General features: G+C 39.3%; 1 protein-coding gene across 7 annotated transcripts in view; it reads right to left on the bottom strand.

Moving 5' to 3' along the window:
• Positions 1-275: 275 nt before the first annotated feature.
• Positions 276-21,613, bottom strand: part of LOC116260355 (uncharacterized) — a 53,581-nt gene continuing 32,243 nt past the window's right edge. For all 7 annotated transcript variants that reach the window (XM_031638638.2, XM_031638641.2, XM_031638642.2 and 4 more), the window contains 6 exons: positions 7,452-7,500; positions 5,889-5,959; positions 5,634-5,750; positions 4,962-5,044; positions 2,937-2,982; positions 276-711 (listed from right to left, as the gene is read on the bottom strand). In XM_031638638.2, coding sequence (XP_031494498.1) covers positions 664-711; positions 2,937-2,982; positions 4,962-5,044; positions 5,634-5,750; positions 5,889-5,959; positions 7,452-7,500 — 414 coding nt within the window. In that variant the 3' untranslated portion in view covers positions 276-663. The remainder of the gene's footprint in view (positions 712-2,936; positions 2,983-4,961; positions 5,045-5,633; positions 5,751-5,888; positions 5,960-7,451; positions 7,501-21,613) is intronic.

The raw sequence follows: 21,613 nt of genomic DNA, 5'->3' as shown, positions 1-21,613 counted from the left end.
TGGAAACAGGTGCCTGAGATGGGACCGTCACATACACTTCGTCGTGCTATAAAGTACCATGCTGTGTCCGAGACGAGATACTCTAATAGAGCCTTTCAAACACAATCCTAAAGGTAAAATGCCTGGTCGAAAGCTCATAAGGCAGTAGGAATGGCTACGAAACGAGAAATAAGTAATCACATGCTGCAATACCAAGTCGAATCGAAGCCACGGAACTTGTTATTATTAATTTTTTTTTAACTGATGCACATAAACTATAGAAACGGACACAACAGTTGCAAAATAATGCACCTTTTCAACGTTTACTAATAAATGTGTAGCTTACAAACTTCCGGGTATTTACAATTCCATAATTGTTCCTCCAGAAATTCGGAGGAAAAAGTACTGTTGTCACATTACTCACCAGGGAGAAGAAGGCTAATGCAAGATTGATGCAGAATCAAAAGCATGCGCCTGTTAGTAGGCCAACATGGAAAGAATGCAAGTTCGACCATGAAAAATAAACTCCACCACGGGAAAAAATATGGAATACTAAATTACAAGGTCAATGATGATACAACATATATACATTTTGCAACATCAATTGGTAGAAGATCCACAAAAAATCATGCTCTAGGATTATATACCTGCCATCAGAACCAGATCCAGCTTACCACCATTAAGTTAAAAAAAAAGCATTTTCTTCTTTCCTTTTCTTTTATGCTGCAGAGCCTGCAACCAATTCAATGCAACCACTTTAGCCAAACCCAACCTACCAGTAGAACATAGTGGAAAGACTACATTCTAAGCAATAGCAAGAAAACCATGAACGTTAGAAAAGCAATGCGGGAAAAGTGGTCTTTAACCATGAACCAACATCACTAACCACTGCACAAAGGGATGGGTAACAGGGCGTTAGAGGCGTGAGTCAAGGATGGCAGGACAAAGCCCGACAACTGCAGGTGTGTGCAGCTTTTATACAGTACCGATATCGGTCATGTACCCATATGGGGTTTCCATTGTAAGGGAAGGGTCAAATAAGTTGGCGGTCCCAGCAACAGGACCTAAATGTTTTTTATCAGATAGACATGCAGGCACAGGTAAAGAGACAAGCCTCAACCATAATGAAACTGATTATAATTTATAACCCTATCAAAAAAAATTCCTCACCAACCAACAAAATTAGAAGTATGAAGGAAACATCTATAAGCATCCTGCTAAGTTGAAAAATATAATTCATGTCTCCTCTCCATAGAGGCATTCGTCCAGCTGGAAAGTTGATACAAACATCACATTAATTAGCTCTATCTGCATGTCTGTTCTGCTGTGAGTTTGTCTTGGAAAAATGTGAGGCAAATGAGGATAACACAAGTTAAAGCTACAAGAGGAAAGGAGAAGCTCTATTACTACCACTACTGGACAGAAAGTAGCGGGAAATGCCTTGGAAGACATGCTAAAAGGGTTTCACGCACCACTTAGTTCCTTGTGCACTGGTGTGATGTCAGGCCCTTGGACGAAAAGGCCAAAGTAGAATACCAGCCTTCGAATTTTCTTTTTCCCTGATACATACAATGCCCATAACTGGAATTGGATATGCTCACACAACTTTTCAATTTCTAAGAACGAGGATTTATCACTGCCATCAAGCCTTCCAAGAACACCATGAGAAAACTCATGCAGTAGAATGACAGGGTTGAAACTTGATCCAGGGTCTTCAACTTAATACTCATCACATTTCCTTTCCCGGCTTGCTCGCACAACAATATCCTGATGTCTTGTTAACATCAAACTTCATAAACTATTATCGTACAGTATAGACAATCATTGTGACACCCAAAGGTATAGGCTTGTTAAAGATGCAGATCTACTTTGGCTAGACCCAGTTTTGGGCCTGATACGAATGTGTTGCTATCAGCTAGGTTGGTGGGATTAGAAGTTTTAGAACTCACCAGAATGAGCTTGAAAACTTCTCTTATCTACGTATGATTATTGCATAGTTGATTCAGGAGGCAAATCTTATCGCCTTAGCTAATGCGGATTTGTCTTACTTGACATTCCAAAATCTAGCTTATGAATGCACTGTTGGGTTGATTCTGTACTTCAAGTGAAATGAAGACACTCACTTCTGAGATCAACGATTGAGTGAATATGTAGGTCTGTGTGTCCTAACATGATGCCTTCTAGGCCTCTACTACTTCCTGCGTGGCGGGCATTGTATGAGTGCTATGTGGGAGTAATGAGTTTCTAGAAAGCTTCAAGTGTGTGTAGTGTGACTGCTAGTAATGCACATTCTGACGCAAGTCTACTCTTAGTATAAGATTATCATCAATAAGAAAATAGATTACACATGTCACCATGCACCTGTGAGGCCCCAATGCAAGAGATGAAAATGTTGCATGTCTGCTGTTCGCACAATGATCATGCAATCATCCTAGAATCCACAAACAAATCACCTACTGATTGCAATGATAGTGCAAGACGACATGACACTGGAAACAAACAGGTGAACAGGCATCATGGCACCATCCATGAATTTTTTCTTCTCATACTTTATAATGATGATTGCTCACAATCAGTCATCACACCATCCATAATTTGTCTTTTCTCATCCTTTATAATGCCGAATGCTTATAATCAGTTGCTACTGTAACGTGACTCCATTTCTATTACCCAATTTGTGCACCTTGATTTGTTACATCTTGACTAAGGTCTTAAGACAGCAGAGTTCTACAATTTTACATTTCAGAAATTTGTCATATTTTGCCTCACTACTGTAGCACTGTATCCAAGTGGCCTAGCATAAGCAAACACCATTAGGCAAAACAGAGAAACCAAATGAGGAAAGATTAAACATTTCTCGTAGCACAAGACTAGGGATGAAAGGCCACCAGAAACACAAATTTTGAAAATTGTATGAATCTAAAAATGATGGTGAAAATATAGAATAAGGGTGTTACCAATTTTTGGAACAATCTCAAGGTGAGAACAATGAGATCCCTGTGCCTGCAGAAAACCACAAGTAGGAAATTAACAGAATATATATATATATACATAAACAGGAAACTGTTGTTAGATCTTGACGTCCAAGTTTGTTCAAAAGGAAGAGGAAGAGACGATAAAAGAGAGAGAATGATTCTTAAACAGTGTAAAGGCAGGCTCTCCAATTAGGTCTACCCTAATCTCATTAATATAATCACACATTCTACATGGACTAAAACATACAGAATAATACATAAAATACCAGTCCTCTCACTATACCCACACAGAATACAAGATGAGAACGTGCATTTCTGAGTTGGATCCAGATCCAAAACAAATAAAGAAAATATGTACATTTTTTCAAGAACACCCAGAAAAGAAAAAGTGCAAAAGCCCCGCCAAAAGCACCCGTCACAAGCCACAACATAACAGTTGCCTACAAAATTAAGCACTCAAGGCGTAGAAGCTTTCTCACAAACATAAAAGCTAAATTATATCAAAAATAAATATTTCATTCACTGAAAGAGTAACTAAAGCATGCGCAAGGAGAATTATCCTTGTATATTAGACAGGCTAGCTGAGCCAGCCACGGCAGCGGTTCTGATAGCTGTTGATGCTGGCCCATTGTTAAGCTCAGCTGGTCAATGGTCAATTTAGAATTTTAGACCAATAAATAAAACAAAAAAAATTACAAAAGCAAGAAAAATTGCAGGAACAGAACATATATATATATATATATATATATATATATATACACACACTCTCTCTCGCTCTCCCCCCCCCCCACCCAACTCAAATTTATGGTGGTATGACTGAAGTTTACCAAGAAATAAAATGTAGGTGGAAAAGCATCCTGCTTAGGAAGCCTGCCAACTGAAATACTGAATTGCCATATGACAAATCAACAACATTATTGAAATCCTCTACCCTGATATAATGAGAGTTCATCTCCATATTTTTGGCGTGCTTATGAATCTATGGTTGCAAACAATATAACTTAGTGTTATTGTTATCACAATAAAGCTTTAAGGCTATTTCACATGCACACTCACATCTTGCACCAATGCCTCAACCACACAATCTCCATTATAGCAATTGCACTAAGCATATTATGCTTCTATAGATGAAAAGTGAAGCTTTATGTTGCTTGCATCCAAGAGATGAGATAGTCTGCATATCAAATTTGGATTTCTTCCTCAATCAGAAACTATATCAGCAATCAAATTCTAAAAATATTGCAATGGAAGAAAGACTTCTTTATTTATGGACCTTTTAATGTACATCATGGTCCGTGAAAAACTGACGTAGGCACATAATAGAATTGGATTGCAATATGTAATACGTATTATGTCTGGTCTGGTGTACTTAGGAACATTTGCGAGCCAACCAACTTTTTTGAAGCTCATACAAAGAAACTCAACCACTAATTTTCATCAGACTCAATTGCTTCCAATGTCTCCACAACTTGTCATCAGTTATACTGAACCTACTGAGAATATTTATTGTAAGCTTGGTTTGGACAAAACATAACCCCTTTCGAGAATAAGCAACTTCACTGCCCAAAAAGTATGTCAAATAACCCCCACATGACATTTCATATTCCTTAGCCAGAACATATTTTATATCCTCAATTCTATTTGTGTCACCCCCAATTATTAACATATCATTGACATATAGTAGAAGAATAACAATCTTCAGATCTGAACCATAGACATGATTTAGACCACATTCAAAAGGTTTCTCATGATATTGTAAGGAAGAAATGGAATCACGTACTAGTGAGGACAAAAACTTTATTATGCATGAAACACTTTTTTTCCCATTAACATCATAGAAGGCAATGAAATAGTCCTTGCTCCTAATAGCATAGCAAAATTATGTTTCAAGTATGGAATTATGATAGAGAAATGATAGGTACACTAAAACTGAAGATCAGTTAATACAATGAGGAAAGTAAACACTTATAGTGAAAAGAAAAAAAAAATGAAGCGCAGAGGACTGACCAATTATCTTGAGCACGTAAAATAAGTGCGCTCCTAGAACTCTGGATCAAAAACTCTGTGCTATGGCCATAAGGAATTTCTATCTGTGAAATAGATGCAAGAGTAATAAAAATGATAAACAAAAACTAGAAATATGTTTCTGATATTAGGTATGCACCAAAAGGAATTGCACAATAAAAGACATTCTACCAACTCCTGTACAATTCCGATGATTGCTAACCTCCATAAAAATGGCTTAACAACAAACAATAAAATATGGTAAAATTAAAAGACCTATTTCTCGTAAAGCACCTTTCTAGGACCATGAGGCTTAATATGAGGTGATCCTTTTATAGGATCCCCCGAGGCTTCCAATGTTGTGTTTTTTGTTTTATAGGATGGTTTTGCTTTTACAGTTAGAAATATTAATTTAGTTTGTGTACTTAATTCTTTTATTTAAGTTTTTGTACTTGCATATAATGGGCTGCCGCATTTTCATACCTTCTTCAAAATAATGATGTGGATAAATATTTTCACACAGTATATGACGTTTATTATACTATTCTCCAATGGGCTTTTTGTAACGAAGAAACAAAGTTTGATCAATGATTGGACGCCATGGGAAAAGAAGCAAACAAAAGTCTGAGAATAAATGGTTTTTGGTTAGAATAGAAACAAGTGTAAGGAAATTACATAGATATTATCTGAGAATTTTTGTGAATCGGCTACACGAGGCTCATTGCATTTGATAGTATATCCTTCGCTCTTGATGTTCAACGTAGCTGACCCCCAGATGTCCATTAGCCCATTCTAGCAACAAACCAGAAATGAAACACTTCATGAGTAGTTGGTCAAGCAGGTCTTTAAGAGCATACATAATGAAATAAAAATAACAGGAAATAAGACCATAATAGATTACTGGAAAAGCTGAGGAGATGGGTTTCATACCGATAATAAAACTGAAAAGGAAGCATGTCTATCAGATAGTATTTTCTGAAATTTTTCCTGCATCGAGGGTTCTGTGAATACATCAAAAGACATAATTATTTCTGATAGAAAGTTACCACTGTATCAAGGAAGTACAGCTCCTGTACAAAAAATAATTCTCTTGTAAAACGAGCAAATGTAAAGTATATGAGTATGTCATGACTTCCAAGGCACACTGTACAAATTCATTTTTGAACTGGAACCGGTAAAACCTCAAACAAGTAACAGAAGATCAACTTAGGCTAAAGAAGTAACTGAATATGCTGGATGTAACACAGGAATATGCACATTCAGTAATGCATGACACAAGTATGGGAAACAATCAGAGGGTTCTCAAAGACTAAAACTCAAAGAACAAACCTTTTTAGCATTACCACATTAGATATGTTTTTATTGCCCTAAAACTCTATATGAAGAGTAAAAGGAAATACAAGAAATGTAAAACACATCATATGCAGGCAACATATCTGTCTCATTCCTATCCTCTTCGTACAGGATCACATATAATGCATCTGTATTAAATACCATGCTGGTTTAGCTCGCTTCTTCTGGGGACATCATCTTCATGAAGCCCAAGCTTTGAATAAACCATAGATAAATATAACACCAGGAGATTAAAGATAATCAGAAAACTTATACTCAAAATCGACAATTATTAATCTAAATCAAGGAATTTCAATCCAAGATACATGTAAAAGGCAGTCACACAATTACCAGTTCACAAATTCTAAAAAGTAACAATTTTATGTCTAGGCCACCAAAAAGAAACCTTTCCTCTTCTAGATTTCACTAGTAAATAGTCACAAATAATGTATCGGAGTTTCAAATGTGAGGTTTTCCTCGGTTATAATATGGCGAGCTTGAAAATAAACGAGAAAAATAGAGGGAAAATACGGTAAAATTTTAAAAATTTTAAAAAATTAAAAATGGAGAAATAAAATAAGTGAGAATCTAATAACACAAACATCAAAGGATAAGTAGATTTGCAACAAATAAAAAATAGAAAGTGAAAAAAAGAACTGTTTGGCATTAAAAAAACTGAAAAAAAATGAAAAAAGTGAAAAAAGCGTTTTTTCATTTTTAACGTTATTTTAAAGAAAAAATGCATTTTTTAAAGTTTTAAACAGCCATTTAATTTATCGCGTTGTTTTAAAAAAAACGCGTTTTCTATTACTATGAGTAAAACACTAGAATATAGAAATCTCTGTTTAATCAGATATTTTATTACTAAAAAATATATTTGATATTAAAAAAATATTTTTTCATTATAACCGGGCAGGGAGTCGGGCCCGGCTTTTGGGTATCGAGCCTGCACCCAGGCCCAAGTTTTAGGCCCGTGCCGACCCAGACCCGGTTTTACCGGGCCGCGGCATGGCCATGCCCAATGCCCACCCCTACATGAAACTAGAAAACAGCTAAACAAGTGTCAAGAATAAAACCGCATTGCATCTAGGACAGAAGTAAAACAAGACTCCAAGAGCTACAAAACTAAAAGAACCAGTTACCAAGAACTAGAATACATACCACATGTGATCTTCTTTTTGCCATTAGCGAACTCCCTAATAAGATCACCCTGGGCATACAGAATGGACATGTCATCTTGTGACTTTCAGGATGCACAATGGAAAGAAATAATGTGAACACACATATTGATACAAGCAAACACTGCATTTGGTCACATATGACAGACAGGAAAAAAGAAATGTATCTTAGAACTTAAAAAAGAAAAGAGAACGACATGTAGATACACATTTACTTCAAAAAGAACGATGAAAATTTGAAAAGGACACTTCTAAGCAAAGAGAAAAAATTAACAGCAATGGGCAACACCAAACCACAATGTTCCATAAATTGCCTATTTGTATCGTTTTGTTGTTAGTATCCTGATGTACATGAGTGAGAGTATAAGTGAAGCAAGTTACACCAATATGTACATAAAAAGGACACAAAAATATCTCAACCACCTTCACAACAAAAACCAGTGAATTCAAATGGAAACCACGTTTTCATTTGCCAACCTGCACAATCAGTTGATAGACCCTTACAAATGCATATAATGAACATTAGTCACGTCTGAATCTCTGATTAACAATATGTGCCAAAAGAAATTATGACTAGCGTCGTATCATTGTTTCACAAAATGATATACAAGTGAAAATCAGGTCTGTATGGTGTATTGATCAATACATTATGTAATGCAACTATGGAACTAACTTCAGAGTTCAGAGGCATTCCTTTTACACATAACGAAAGATACAATACACCCTTGAAACCAGTTTCAGAGATGTAATTATATCATATAGCGTGTAAACACCTTGTAGCATACATTACAGTACAGTGAGAGGTGTGACTTACATTACACTTAGGAAATATAAATTACCAGAAAAAGTGTTTTTCCGTTTTGGGACTAAAGTTAATAGAATGCTCTTAAGGTTGAATGCTAAGTTTGACACAAAAGACTGTCTTACACATTTAAACTGTAGAAACAAAATTTAGGCCTATGTCACATAGGTGCGGCCGTGCGGGGTGCCGGCGCGGCACATTCCAAAAAAATTAGGTGCAATGGTGCTGCGAGGGTAACTTATTATTATTATTATTATTACTATTTTACAGACACACACACACACGTATAACAAAAATTGTCTATAAACAAAACAAAATTACAAATTTACACTATCAACATTCGGTGCTAAATGAAATATTAAAATCTAAATCAGTAAATGAATGAGTAAATGTTTATGTTAGAATATATTGTATTGGGGAACCGGGTCCATATCTGGACCCGGTCCTATGGGGCACGGATACCGAGGCGGGCTCGGTACCCTAGGCGGCACTCTCTCTCTCCCTCCTATATATTCTTCACTTACGTGTAATTGTTGAGTTAAGTGAATATTATTTTCTCTCTCCTAGGGTTGCGGTTTGCCCCTAGGTCAGAGCTTCCCCGTGGTTTTTCACCTCTTTCAGAGGTTTTCCACGTATATCGTGTGTTCTTTCTCTGCTCTCTCCGTGTGGTTCGTGTTTCTACATGGTATCAGAGCCACCGCGTGTGAGATCGTTGGTGTGCAAGTAGTGTTTTTCCGCCGTTCAGGTGCCGCCTTCGTTGCCGTTTCCAGCACCGCCGCCGACACTGTTCCCAGCGCCGCTGCTGTTGCCGTTTTCTGTGCTGACGCCGTCCAGGAACGCCGCCGCCATCCGTCGTTCCCAGCGCCGTCGCCGGCGTGGTTCCCGTCTGTGCTGCCGTCGTTCCCAGCGCCGTCGCCGGCGTGGTTCCCGTCTGTGCTGCCGTCGTTCCCTGCGTCGTCCCCACCGCCACTCCCTGCGCCGTCGTTCCCAGCGCTGCCCTGCCCTGCCGCCGTCGCTGCTCCCAGCGCCGCCGCCGGCTGTCTTGTTTCCGCCGGCGTGGGTTGTGCCCTCTCTGCCGCCGGTTGTGACCTTCTTTGGGGATTGCGATGGCTGACGCAGTGATTCCCAAGCTTGATGATGCCCTGGACACGGGCAGCAATACCAAGGGTGAGAACTTGCCTGTTCATGTCACCTCCATTCGGCTGAACAAGGATAACTATCTCTCATGGTCTGCTGCCCTAGAAATCGGGATTACTAGTCCTGGTCGCCTGCACTATATCACTGGAGAGAAGCCTGCACCTTCTAAAACTGATTCGCAATGGCCGACCTGGGTGTTGGAAGATAGTCAGGTTAAAGTACGGATTATTAGTTCGGTTTCCGCAGATATTCAGCCTTTGATCTTGCGTAAATCGACTGCGTATGATATGTGGACTGTTCTTGCACGTATGTATGGTCGTAAGAAGCGTGTTTTACGTGCCTATCAAATCAAACGTAGCATATATGCTCTTAAACAGGGTGATTTATCTGTTGTCTCCTTCTATGCCGCCCTGAAGACCAAATGGGAGGAACTTGATTATCATGTGAATGATGACTGGAAATGTGGTGTAGATCATGCCCTGTATTGGGAAAAGGAATGGATGGACCGCACCTTTATCTTCCTTGGAGGCCTGCGTGATGAGTTTGAAACCATTCGAAGCCAGGTTCTTAACTGTGATGAGATTCCTGGAATCGAAGAGGTATATGCTCGTATTGAGTCTGAGGAGCAACGGCGCCACATTATGCATATTGACTCCCATCAGGGGAGTTCTCCAGCAGCCTTTGTGAGCCATACTTCAGGGACGGGGCAGCGTCCTACTCGACGATGCAGCCATTGCAACAAAGTGGGTCATTCTGTTGATTTTTGTTGGGATCTTCATCCTGAGAAGCGTCTCGTCCGAGGTCGTCCTCCTCCTCATCGCTGTGCTCCCCCTCCCTCTGTGCCAGAGCCTAGTCCGGGGTCGTCCAATGTTGCCAAATCCAAGCTCTCCTCAGATCAACTCAGAGAGTTGCAAGCCTACATTAGTCGTTTGTCTACCCAAGATGATGCTTCTACTTCTGAAGGGGCTAAGTTAGCCCAGGCCCTGGTTGCTACTAGTGATCAAGGTAATTCTCCTCTCGGTGATTGGATTGTTGACAGTGGGGCTACTCATCATATGACAGGGGACCCTACGATGTTTCAAGAGTACAAGTTGACCTCTGGGCAGCAGCGTGTGTCTATGGCTGATGGTTCTTCTATCTCTGTGGCTAGAAAAGGGAGTTTATCATTACTGAACAAATATTGTCTTCATAATGCCCTGCATGTTCCCAATATTCCCGTAAATTTGTTATCTGTCAGCAGTATTACCAAAGAGCTAAACTGTAATCTAATTTTCTCTGCTGATCGTTGTTTCCTGCAGGACTTGGGGACGGGGCAGAAGATTGGGATTGGTTCGGCTATTGATGGCTCTACAGACTGCCCGTTCGAGTTGCTTCTGCCTTGATTTCAGCCACCAGTGGACAGTTGCCTGGCGTGGAGGCCAGATCCGTCATTATGCGTTGGCACGAGAGACTTGGTCATCTTCTTTTCCAGTTGCTTAAAAAGTTGTTTCCTAGGATGTTTCATTCTGTTTCTTTAGACACCTTCGCCTGTGAAGTGTGTCAGTTGTCTAAGCATGTTAGGGCCTCGTACCCTATTTCGTTCAATAAAGCCAACCGTCCTTTTGCTTTGGTTCACTCTGATGTTTGGGGTCCTTCGGGAGTACCCACTTGTCGTGGCTTTCACTATTTTATGACTCTTATTGATGACTACTCCCAGTGTACGTTCGTGTATCTGTTGAAAGAACGTAGTGAAATTCCCGTCATTGTCAAAAACTTTGTGGCATTTGTCGAAACTCAATTCCAAACCACTGTTCAGACCTTCCGTACTGACAATGCCCGAGAGTATGTCTCTCAATCCCTTGATGACTTCTTGCGAAGCAAGGGTATTATTCATGAAACATCCTGTAGCTACACCCCTCCTCAGAATGGCGTGGCTGAAAGAAAAAACCGTCATTTGTTAAATGTTACCCGGGCCATTATGTTTCAACGTCATGTCCCTAAGAGGTACTGGGGGGATGCACTTCTCACTAGTGCTCACCTTATCAACTGTATGCCTACTCGTGTGTTGGATGGTCATTCCCCTTATTCTGTGTTGTGGCCCACTCAGAATCCCTGGCCTTTGACCCCTCGAGTGTTTGGGTGTGTTTGTTTTGTCCATGATCATAGTCCTACTCTCAAGAAACTTGATCCTCGGTCCATCAAAGCAGTCTTCTTGGGATATTCCTCCACCCAGAAGGGATACAGGTGTGTTGACCCTAGCACTTCCAGAGTATATGTCTCCAGGGATGTGACCTTTCATGAACATGAGGCATACTTTCCTGCGAATCCTCTTCAGGGGGAGTGTCCAGGTGACAGAAGGGAAGAGTATTCTTCGCATCAGTTGATTCAGTTCATGGATTTCTTGGATTATACGGTGAGTTCTCCAAGTGTAGAAGACGTGGTCAGTGAGGACAGAGACAGTCAGATGGAGGGGGGCCCTGTGGAAGAACAGTCTCGAGATCACCTATTTGGTCAGGTTTACAGCAGGAAGAAGAAGGATGTGATGGAAGATGTTGATGTTACCAATCTCAATCTTCCCAATCTTGTGACCTCCCCGGATGATCCAAGTCCAATGAATGAAGAACTTCCCATAGCCCTGCGCAAGGGCACCAGGTCATGTACTTCTCATCCTATTCAGAAATTTGTTTCATATGCAAAACTCAGTAAAGACTACAAGTGCTTTGTTACCTCTTTATCTATGGTTGTTATTCCCAGGTCAGTGGAAGATGCCAGAAAGGATCCTAAATGGCTACAGGCCATGACAGAGGAGATGGACGCCCTGAAAAAGAACAATACGTGAGAGGTTGTTGATATCCCCAAGGGAACTCACTTAGTTGGCTCCAAGTGGGTGTTTAATGTGAAGTACAAACCTGATGGCACTGTAGAACGCTATAAAGCTCGTCTTGTTGCTAAAGGGTTTAGCCAGAAATATGGGATTGATTATCTTGAGACGTTTGCTCCCGTGGCGAAACTGAAGACCGTAAGGGTCATCTTAGCTCTTGCAGTGCAAAAGAAGTGGAGCATGGACCAACTTGATGTCAAGAATGCCTTCTTGAATGGTCACCTTGAGGAAGAAGTCTATATGAGCATGCCGCCTGGGTATGCTCGGAACGGGAAGTGTTGCTATCTCAAGAAAGCTTTGTATGGTCTCAAGCAATCCCCTAGAGCCTGGTTTGAAAGACTAAGGGTTGTAATGAAGACTAATGGGTATAAACAGGGAAATGGTGATCACACCCTCTTCATCAAGCAGAGAAATGGTCTGGTGAGCCTTTTACTTGTATATATGTTGATGATATGATTGTCACAGGTGACGACGAGGGGGAGAAAAGGAAGATGAAAGAAACGTTAGCTGATGAATTCGATCTCAAAGATCTGGGTAAACTAAGGTATTTCTTGGGAATTGAGATCGCGCGATCTGAGACTGGGCTTGTTATGAGCCAAAGAAAATACACTTTGGATCTTCTAAAAGAGACAGGTAAACTGGGATGCAGGCCCTTTCTTACTCTAATGGAGTCTGGCACAAGGATAAGTATCAAATCTGGGACTATCTTGGATGAAGAAGGAAAAGGGAGGTATCAGCGGCTGGTTGGTAAACTTATTTATCTCACTCTTACTCGCCCAGATATTACGTATGCTGTGGGTGTGTTAAGTCAGTTTATGCATGCCCCTACTGATTGCCATTGGAAAAGTGCTGAAAGGGTATTGGGATACCTAAAGAATGACCCAGGGAAAGGAATACTCTACACTCGACAAGATCAACTAAGCATTGAAGGATACTCTAACGCCGACTGGGCAGGATGCACAGATACTAGGAGGTCTACCACAGGATACTGCATCTTTCTTGGAGGTAACCTTGTGGTATGGAGAAGTAAACGTCAAGAAGTTTGTTTCAGGTCCAGTGCTGAGGCTGAATACAGGGCGGTTGCTATGGGGGTTACAGAGATGTTATGGCTCAAAATTCTTTTAGCAGATATTGGGGTTAAAATGGAAGAGAAGATGAGGATGTATTGTGACAACAAGTCTGCGATTAACTTGGCCAACAATCCGGTCATGCACGACAGGACCAAACATGTGGAGATCGATCGTCACTTCATACGGGAACGCATAGATTCAAAGGAGTTGATTCTGCCCTATATGAAGTCTGAAGATCAAGTTGCGGATGTCTTAACTAAGTCTTTATGTACATTGCAATTTGAGAAAAATGTTAGCAAGCTTGGCATGTTTGACATGTATGCCAAGCTTGAGGGGGAGTGTTAGAATATATTGTATTGGGGAACCGGGTCCATATCTGGATCCGGTCCTATGGTGCACGGATACCGAGGCGGGCTCGGTACCCTAGGCGGCACTCTCTCTCTCCCTCCTATATATTCTTCACTTACGTGTAATTGTTGAGTTAAGTGAATATTATTTTCTCTCTCCTAGGGTTGCGGTTTGCCCCTAGGTCAGAGCTTCCCCGTGGTTTTTCACCTCTTTCAGAGGTTTTCCACGTATATCGTGTGTTCTTTCTCTGCTCTCTCCGTGTGGTTCGTGTTTCTACAGTTTACAATACACTTCAAACATTTGGTGCTAACAGTCATTGCAGCAAAACAGATCCAATTATGGACCCTATAAGAAACAGCAAAACCCACCAGAAATTAGTCAGAAAACATGCTAAGCAAGTAAACATTAAACAAAAGTATAACCTGTTAGAATCTTCACTAAAACATCACCGAATCACGTCTCTCCGTCTGAAAATAAGGAGGATGGAGAATAGAGAATAGAAGAAGGCAATGAAGGTAAGAAAACCGGCGGCCAATGCAGCCACACGATGCTTGATCTCTATTATTAAAACATAAACCTAATTAGGTTACAACAAAAAGAGGAATAAAACATGAAGTAATTACAAGAGGTGCCACCACTTAGACGTGAAGACATAAAAACGAAGTGGATCGGGTCTGAACAGACCCGATCCAGACCCGATGCCCTTACACTTATACGTACAGACTTAACAGCCCCCCTCAAGTTGTGCATGAGATTTGATCATGCACAACTTGTTTTTCAAATCCCAAAAATGCTGCCCTGTAAGACCTTTGGTAAAAAGATCCGCTATTTGTTCACTGGTGGATATATAAGTAGGCAAGATCTCGGCTTCTTCAACCTTCTGACGAATGAAGTGTTGATCAATCTCAATGTGCTTGGTACGATTATGCAAAATAGGGTTGAAGGCAATTTTGATGGCGCTTTGATTGTCGCATAGCAATGAGGACTGAACAATAGGTAGATGAAGCTCTCCAAGCAAATGTCGTAACCATGATGCCTCAGCTGTCCCTGCAGCCATTGCTCTATACTCTGCCTCAGTGCTAGATCGTGCAACGGCACGCTGCTTTTTACTGTTCCAACAAATGAGATTAAAATCAAGAAAAAGGCAGAAACCTGAAACTGAGCGTCGGTCATCAGGATCTCCTGCCCAGTCTGCATCAGTATAAGTATATATGCTATGTCCAAGAGAAACATTGGGACACTTTGTATAGATCAATCCATCCCCAAGAGTAGCTTTGGGATACCGTAAGATCCGCTTAGTAGCATCCATATGTCCTTCTGTGGGTGCATGCATAAATTGAGAGATCTGATTTACAGCATAGACTATGTCTGGGCGCGTAAAGGTAAGGTATTGTAACATACCAACAATGCTGCGATAGAAGGTAGGATTTGAATAGGCAGCAGTTCCATCAGAGGCAGCCAATATAGTGTTTAGAACACTAGAAGTAGTTATGGGTTTGCAATTAATCATACCTGCCCTGTCCAAAATATCAAGAGTATACTTATGCTGCGTAAGAGTCAATCGATCATTTGCTCTATCAAGTTCAACACCCAAGAAGTACCGAAGTTCGCCGAGATCTTTCATCTTGAATTCTTGCTGCAACAGATCCTTAACATAAGATATATGAGAAGAAGAATTCCCAGTTATAACAATATCATCTACATAGATAAGTAACCAAGTGGTAGCTTCTTCGGTATGATACATAAACAAGGAATGATCTAGAGAGCTTCGTAGAAAACCAACTTGTTGTATATGATGAGAAAACCGATCGAACCATGATCTAGAAGCTTGCTTCAGCCCATATAAAGACTTGTGTAACTTACAAACCCATTTTTGAGGATCATGAGTATTGTAGCCGGGAGGTTGCTCCATGTATACCTCTTCCTTAAGAATCCCATGTAGAAAAGCATTTTTGACATCTAACTGATAAAGAGGCCACCCATATGAGACTGCAAGAGAAATAATCACACGTATTGTGCCCATCTTGATAACCGAACTGAATGTTTCATCATAATCTTCCCCATATTGTTGTGTGAAACCGCGGGCCACAAGACGTGCTTTATGTCGATCAATGCTACCATCTGGCTTATATTTCAGTTTGTAGACCCATTTGGAGCCCACAACATTCTTATTAGTTGGACGAGGGACAATCTGCCAAGTCTGACACTCATGCAATGCTGTCATTTCCTCATTCATAGCTTCAACCCAACATTTTTCCTTACTTGCATGGTGATAGGATTTTGGTTCGACCTTCTTGCTGACTTCTGTCATAAACAACTGAAAATCTAAAGAAAAGTTGTTATAACTTACCCACCGATCAATGGGATGTCGCACACGTTGGGACTGACGTGGGGCTGCATTAGGAGCTGATCGCCTAGAGTACACAAGGCCTGAGAACCGACTATGTATAGGTGACTCATGGGGTTGTGAGGATGAGGGCATGTTGTCCAAGGAATCGCTCACAAGTGTCTCAGGCTCATTAACATCTTGCTCCTCGTGCTCAATCAAACGGTCAGCCCTTGTCTTAGGATTTCAGCATGCAGCCAAGTATCATAAACCTCATTTTTATCCTTGAGTGTCATGCAAGTAGCCTTGGGATCTTGTAACCATTTTTCATCAAAAACAACATGCCGTGAAATATGAACACGCCCAGTTTTAGGGTTGTAACATCTATAACCCTTGTAGTTTTCTGCATACCCTACGAATCTGCACAAAATAGCACGATCTTGAAACTTGTTACGTAAGGAAACATCAACATGCACATAGCAAACACATCCAAAAACACACAATTCCTCATAGCGTGGCTGCTCTTGATGTAATAAAAAATATGGGGATTTGCCATCAAGCAAAGCCAATGGCAGTCGATCAAAAAATATCAAATTCCGTTCCCAGTCCACTCAAGGCTTGTTGGACTTTGTCCTTGTCGCTGACGGGATGTCCAATTGCAGCAAGCTGATCACTAACACTCTTGATTTCATTCAAATACTCCAAAACTGTATGCGTCCCACGCTTGATATCCTGAAATTGCCTTCTTAATTGTAGAAAACGTGCTTCCGAGACTTGAGAATATGTTGTAGCAAGGGTAGACCACAACTCTAGGGCAGTTAAATCATCATCAATACCTCCCAATACCTCCTCTGACAAGGTAGAAGTGATATAAGCAACAAGAGACGGGTCATGAGCCAGCCAAACTTCATATTCGGGATTGCTCTCAGGAAGAGTTTCATATTCAAAACTGATTTCACTTCCAGCCGAGGCCCCAGCACCTTTATCTCCCACGACTGTCTTCTTTATTTCACGGTTAACATACTTTGGAGGTGCTGGAGTAGTCCCATCGATGTGCCCATACAGTCTATGGCTCTTAATAAATGGGACAATTTGGCGTTTCCAAGTCAAATAATTACTATGGTTCAGTTTTTGAGAGATGAGTTGTGAGAGAAAACTAGAGGATAGAAGAGAGGGAGCCGGCTGGTCCATGATTGAAAAAGAGGATTAGAACAGACGATTTGGGCAGAATTTTAGAGGTCACGACAGAAATTAGGGCAAATTAGGGCAAACCGTGTGACTTAGGGCAAAAAAACAGAATTTAGGGCAACAGAAATTAGGGCAAATCGTGGGATTAAGGGCAGAAACAGAGTTTGAGGACAACCTCGGTAGAAAATAAGATTTAGGACAGAATACTCCAAGAAGAAATCACTCACCAGAGGACGATGTAACCTGGCCCTGATACCATGTTAGAATCTTCACTAAAACATCACCGAATCACGTCTCTCCGTCTGAAAATAAGGAGGATGGAGAATAGAGAATAGAAGAAGGCAATGAAGGTAAGAGAACCGGCGGCCAATGCAGCCACACGATGCTTGATCTCTATTATTAAAACATAAACCTAATTAGGTTACAACAAAAAGAGGAATAAAACATGAAGTAATTACAAGAGGTGCCACCACTTAGACGTGAAGACATAAAAACGAAGTGGATCGGGTCTGAACAGACCCGATCCAGACCCGATCCCCTTACACTTATACGTACAGACTTAACATAACCATCTTTGCAGCAAAACAAAAAACTGATCTAGGTGAAAAACCTAACACTTTAACAGCCAAACTCAAACCATGTATAGTGTATACCATGAAAACAATGATCAAACAATTCCACATTTCAGAAAATAATCATTAAATCCTGAACATTACAAAAAAGAACTGAAAAACAGTAAAACACGCTGCAAATATGAGCAAATGCCAAACGGAGTTTCAGCCATCATTCCCAAAAGATAAAAGCAACAAAAACAATAATCGAATTAAAGAGAAACAGCAATGAAAGATAAACATGCAAGCGACAGCCAAAAATCGACTAGATGAATCGCAGACTGGCAGCCGATTTCTGACACATTTGGGTGGAGGCCCAACGGCCAGTGCTTCTAAACGCCAAACATAGATGGACCAGATGGTCTTGCGCCAGCTGCCTTGTGCTAGAGGATTGCACAACAGCAAGGCACCTCAAGGGCGAACAACGGGCTTTCGACTAAGTTGAAGCCCTAATCCCCTTTTGTTTTGTGACAAATGAAAAAAAAAATGGACAAATGTAGACTTGACACGGTTGACCACACCTGACTCACGTTTGACCCAAGTCAGGTGCGCACCAAAATCGAACAATCTTGGTCGGGTGCGGTCAGCTGCACCACACCCGAGTTGTGTCGACTCGGGTGCTGCACTGAAAATGCAGTGTCCGAGTGACATAGATTTAGGTGTGACCCCATTGTACAAAGTTAGAATTTTCATGATTCTTCTTATAAGAACCTATGCATGTCCCCAAGAATTAAAAATTTCAAATTTCATTACCACTAAATTGTTTAAAGACTCCAAGTAAGCCAACATAAAGCAAGCTTATTTTGATTTCCATTTAATAACTTGGGATTGATTTAAGTGGTCAACTTTGACCATTTCTAATGAAAATATGCATTTGTGCGGAGCACATACTTGTTTTCTGTGAATTTATTATATTAAAAAATTAAATCTGTGATTCTGTGGTTTCAGACATTGTGCTACATCATCTATCTAACTTTGGACATCAAATAAGAGGAGAGTCAATGGGTCAATGGTGCACATAGTGCATGCAAGAGGGGCACAGAGAAAAGAATGTGTAGAGGAGAACCAATATGGATTACATTAAGCATTTTATCATTATGTGAATTACATTAAATATTGCTCAGCAATATCGTTCTCAAATCTCAATACTTTCTTGACGATGTAATTTAGATCAATTCATTTCAAGATGCAGTTTCCCCAGGAAAATATCATGAAAAACTATGAAATTTTAAACCCTGAAAAATATAATAAACAAAAGGAAGACTTTGATTTAATAGTTTTTTTTCCGATATATTGCAAAAATATAAATAAACTAGGAGAAAATGAGAAAAATCACAGTAAAAAGAATACAAACAAAAGGACTTTTTTAATGCCTTGGAAAAGTATTCATGTCTCATGCCAATATCACAACAATATCAAGACATTTTTGTTTCCAGTGATACTTTGAAAATATTAGGATTTTTTGATAATATTATCTGATTGCTTCAAATGGCAGTAGTTGGGCGTATTTCAAAGTATCAGAGATATTTGTGACTTTCGTTTAAATAGTTACAATGTTTATCCTGCTGAACTTTAGAGTACTAGTAATTTAGCCCAGTACATAAAAATTCACCGGAGCACTATGAAACATTGTCACATTTATTGTTATCAGGCTTTTAACAATGAGATTTTTTTTTTTAACAGCAAATTTGCTCTTTTTTTGGGGGGGAAATCTCGGGAAAACTCAAAAATTTAAAAAAAAAAGTAAAAGAAACAGGTAAATGAAATAGATGAGAAACAAATAGATAAACATAAATAAGACTATATGAAAGGGATAAAAGGAATGTTGTAATGATAATAAAAATGATGAAAATAATTTAGTTTAAGTTTATATTTAAATCCATGATAGTATCAATGCTTAAAAATAGAAAAATGAAAAAATCGCAAAAAAAATGCGATAATAATGTGATAAATATTTTTCCTTTTTTTCAAAATAATGTGATAAATCCATGATAATATTGTGCTATTTTCAAAAACATCGCAATATTTGTGACACTGCTACGAAATTAAATCCATTTTTTAAAAAATTGGCCAAGTCAACTTGTTGAATCAGATCAGATCAACCCCCTTATGAGTCAAATGAGTACAGGAACTTGTTTATATCTAGAAAAGGGCCCCCCTCACCCAAAACTCATTTAACTCTGCAGACTTGTGAATCAAGCAAGACTCTAGCAAATTTGGTTGAATTTTTTGTGACTAAAACTCAAGCAAGTTTTAGTGTTGAGTCAGGTGACACATAAACAGTCCCTTCATTTTAAAATCAACAAGTCATGTTTGTGAAATTTGATGAATCACAAGCTATGTTGTTAAGACCTCACCTAGGCATGAACTAAGTGTGAGTCCACACCCGTCGCCTAAGTCCACCATATAGGCGACGGGATATGTGTTGGCGCCTAGGCTCGCCTAGGTGGCGACACACATAGTCCATCAGAAAGTGAAAAGTTATATTCCCTTTCAATTAAAGTTTCTTAATTGAGTATATATTGTTATGTACTCTATTTTGTATTGCTTACGTATTTTTATGTATTGTTATGTTGATTATGCTGTTATATGTTTATACTGTTAGCCACTTAGTCTAATATATAATATTGTGATACCTCATAGCTGTTATATGTATACATTAGTATGGTTACGTTACATATATGTATTGTTACTTTGTTATACCTGCTACAAACTTATATGTATACACTATTATGTTAGATTGTATTGTAATACAATTTGTTAATATTCTTGTTTTATATATATTATAATATATGTTATATGCATATATTGTTATGTACAATATGTTATACCTGTTATATGGTATTGCATCAACCTATTATATGTATATACTGTTAGCCTGTTATACAATATGTGTGATACCTATTATATGCATACGTTAGTACCGTTATGTACTTATATGTATTGTTACTTTTGTTCACATACATGTATTATGTATACTATTATGTATTATTAGTCTTTTTTATTATATTGTGTCTTTATTTAAGTACAAATGGATTAAAACCTTCCTACGATTTACATTCTTTCTTCTAGAGATTAGATTCAGTTTTTCTTTTTTTTGGTTACTTGTATTAGATTACAATTAATGAGTAATGTTAAACTTCTTCTATTGATTTTGTATACCCAATAAAGTCAACAATTAATTTTTGATGGTTTAAGTTGATTACGCTTGTTATGTTACTACTCTCCACATTTCAAATATTAGTAATAGTTAGTCAAAATAACTCGACATATTAACATAACTAAAAAAAAATGATTGGTCGCCTTTTTTGCCTCGGCCAGCTTAGGCTCTAGGTTCTGCCTGGCGCCCAGGCTGCCTGGGCGCCTTGACAACATAGATTGCGAGCTGGTACAACGATGAATATGCAAGGCCATCTAGTAAATGTACACAAGTGGAATAGAAACCCTATGATCGGGTTTCTCTTTTGTCCTCTAAGTACTCAACTTCGACGGGTTTTTACTTTCTCCTATGAAACACTAGCTTCATTGTTCCAATGGTTTCTAAAAACTACACCATCTCTTTGGAATCTAGCAATATCTAGGGCACGTTTGATGGGCAGGAAATGTCATGGAGTAATGGAAATAAAATTCAAATTTTAAAAAACTTTTCCTAACATCAAACTTGTGATGAAAAAACTTGTCGTTGGGATGATTGCCAAAAATTTCTTTCCAAAAATTTGTCCCACCCCAAGGGGTGGAAAAAAAATTTCGGGACGATAAAAATAACTGTGGGTGTAAGGCTAACCATCGTCTTCTTCTCGCAA

Source organism: Nymphaea colorata, chromosome 9 (assembly GCF_008831285.2).
Source record: "Nymphaea colorata isolate Beijing-Zhang1983 chromosome 9, ASM883128v2, whole genome shotgun sequence".
Classification (NCBI taxonomy): domain Eukaryota; kingdom Viridiplantae; phylum Streptophyta; class Magnoliopsida; order Nymphaeales; family Nymphaeaceae; genus Nymphaea; species Nymphaea colorata.
This window is presented reverse-complemented; position numbering and strand designations above follow the sequence as displayed.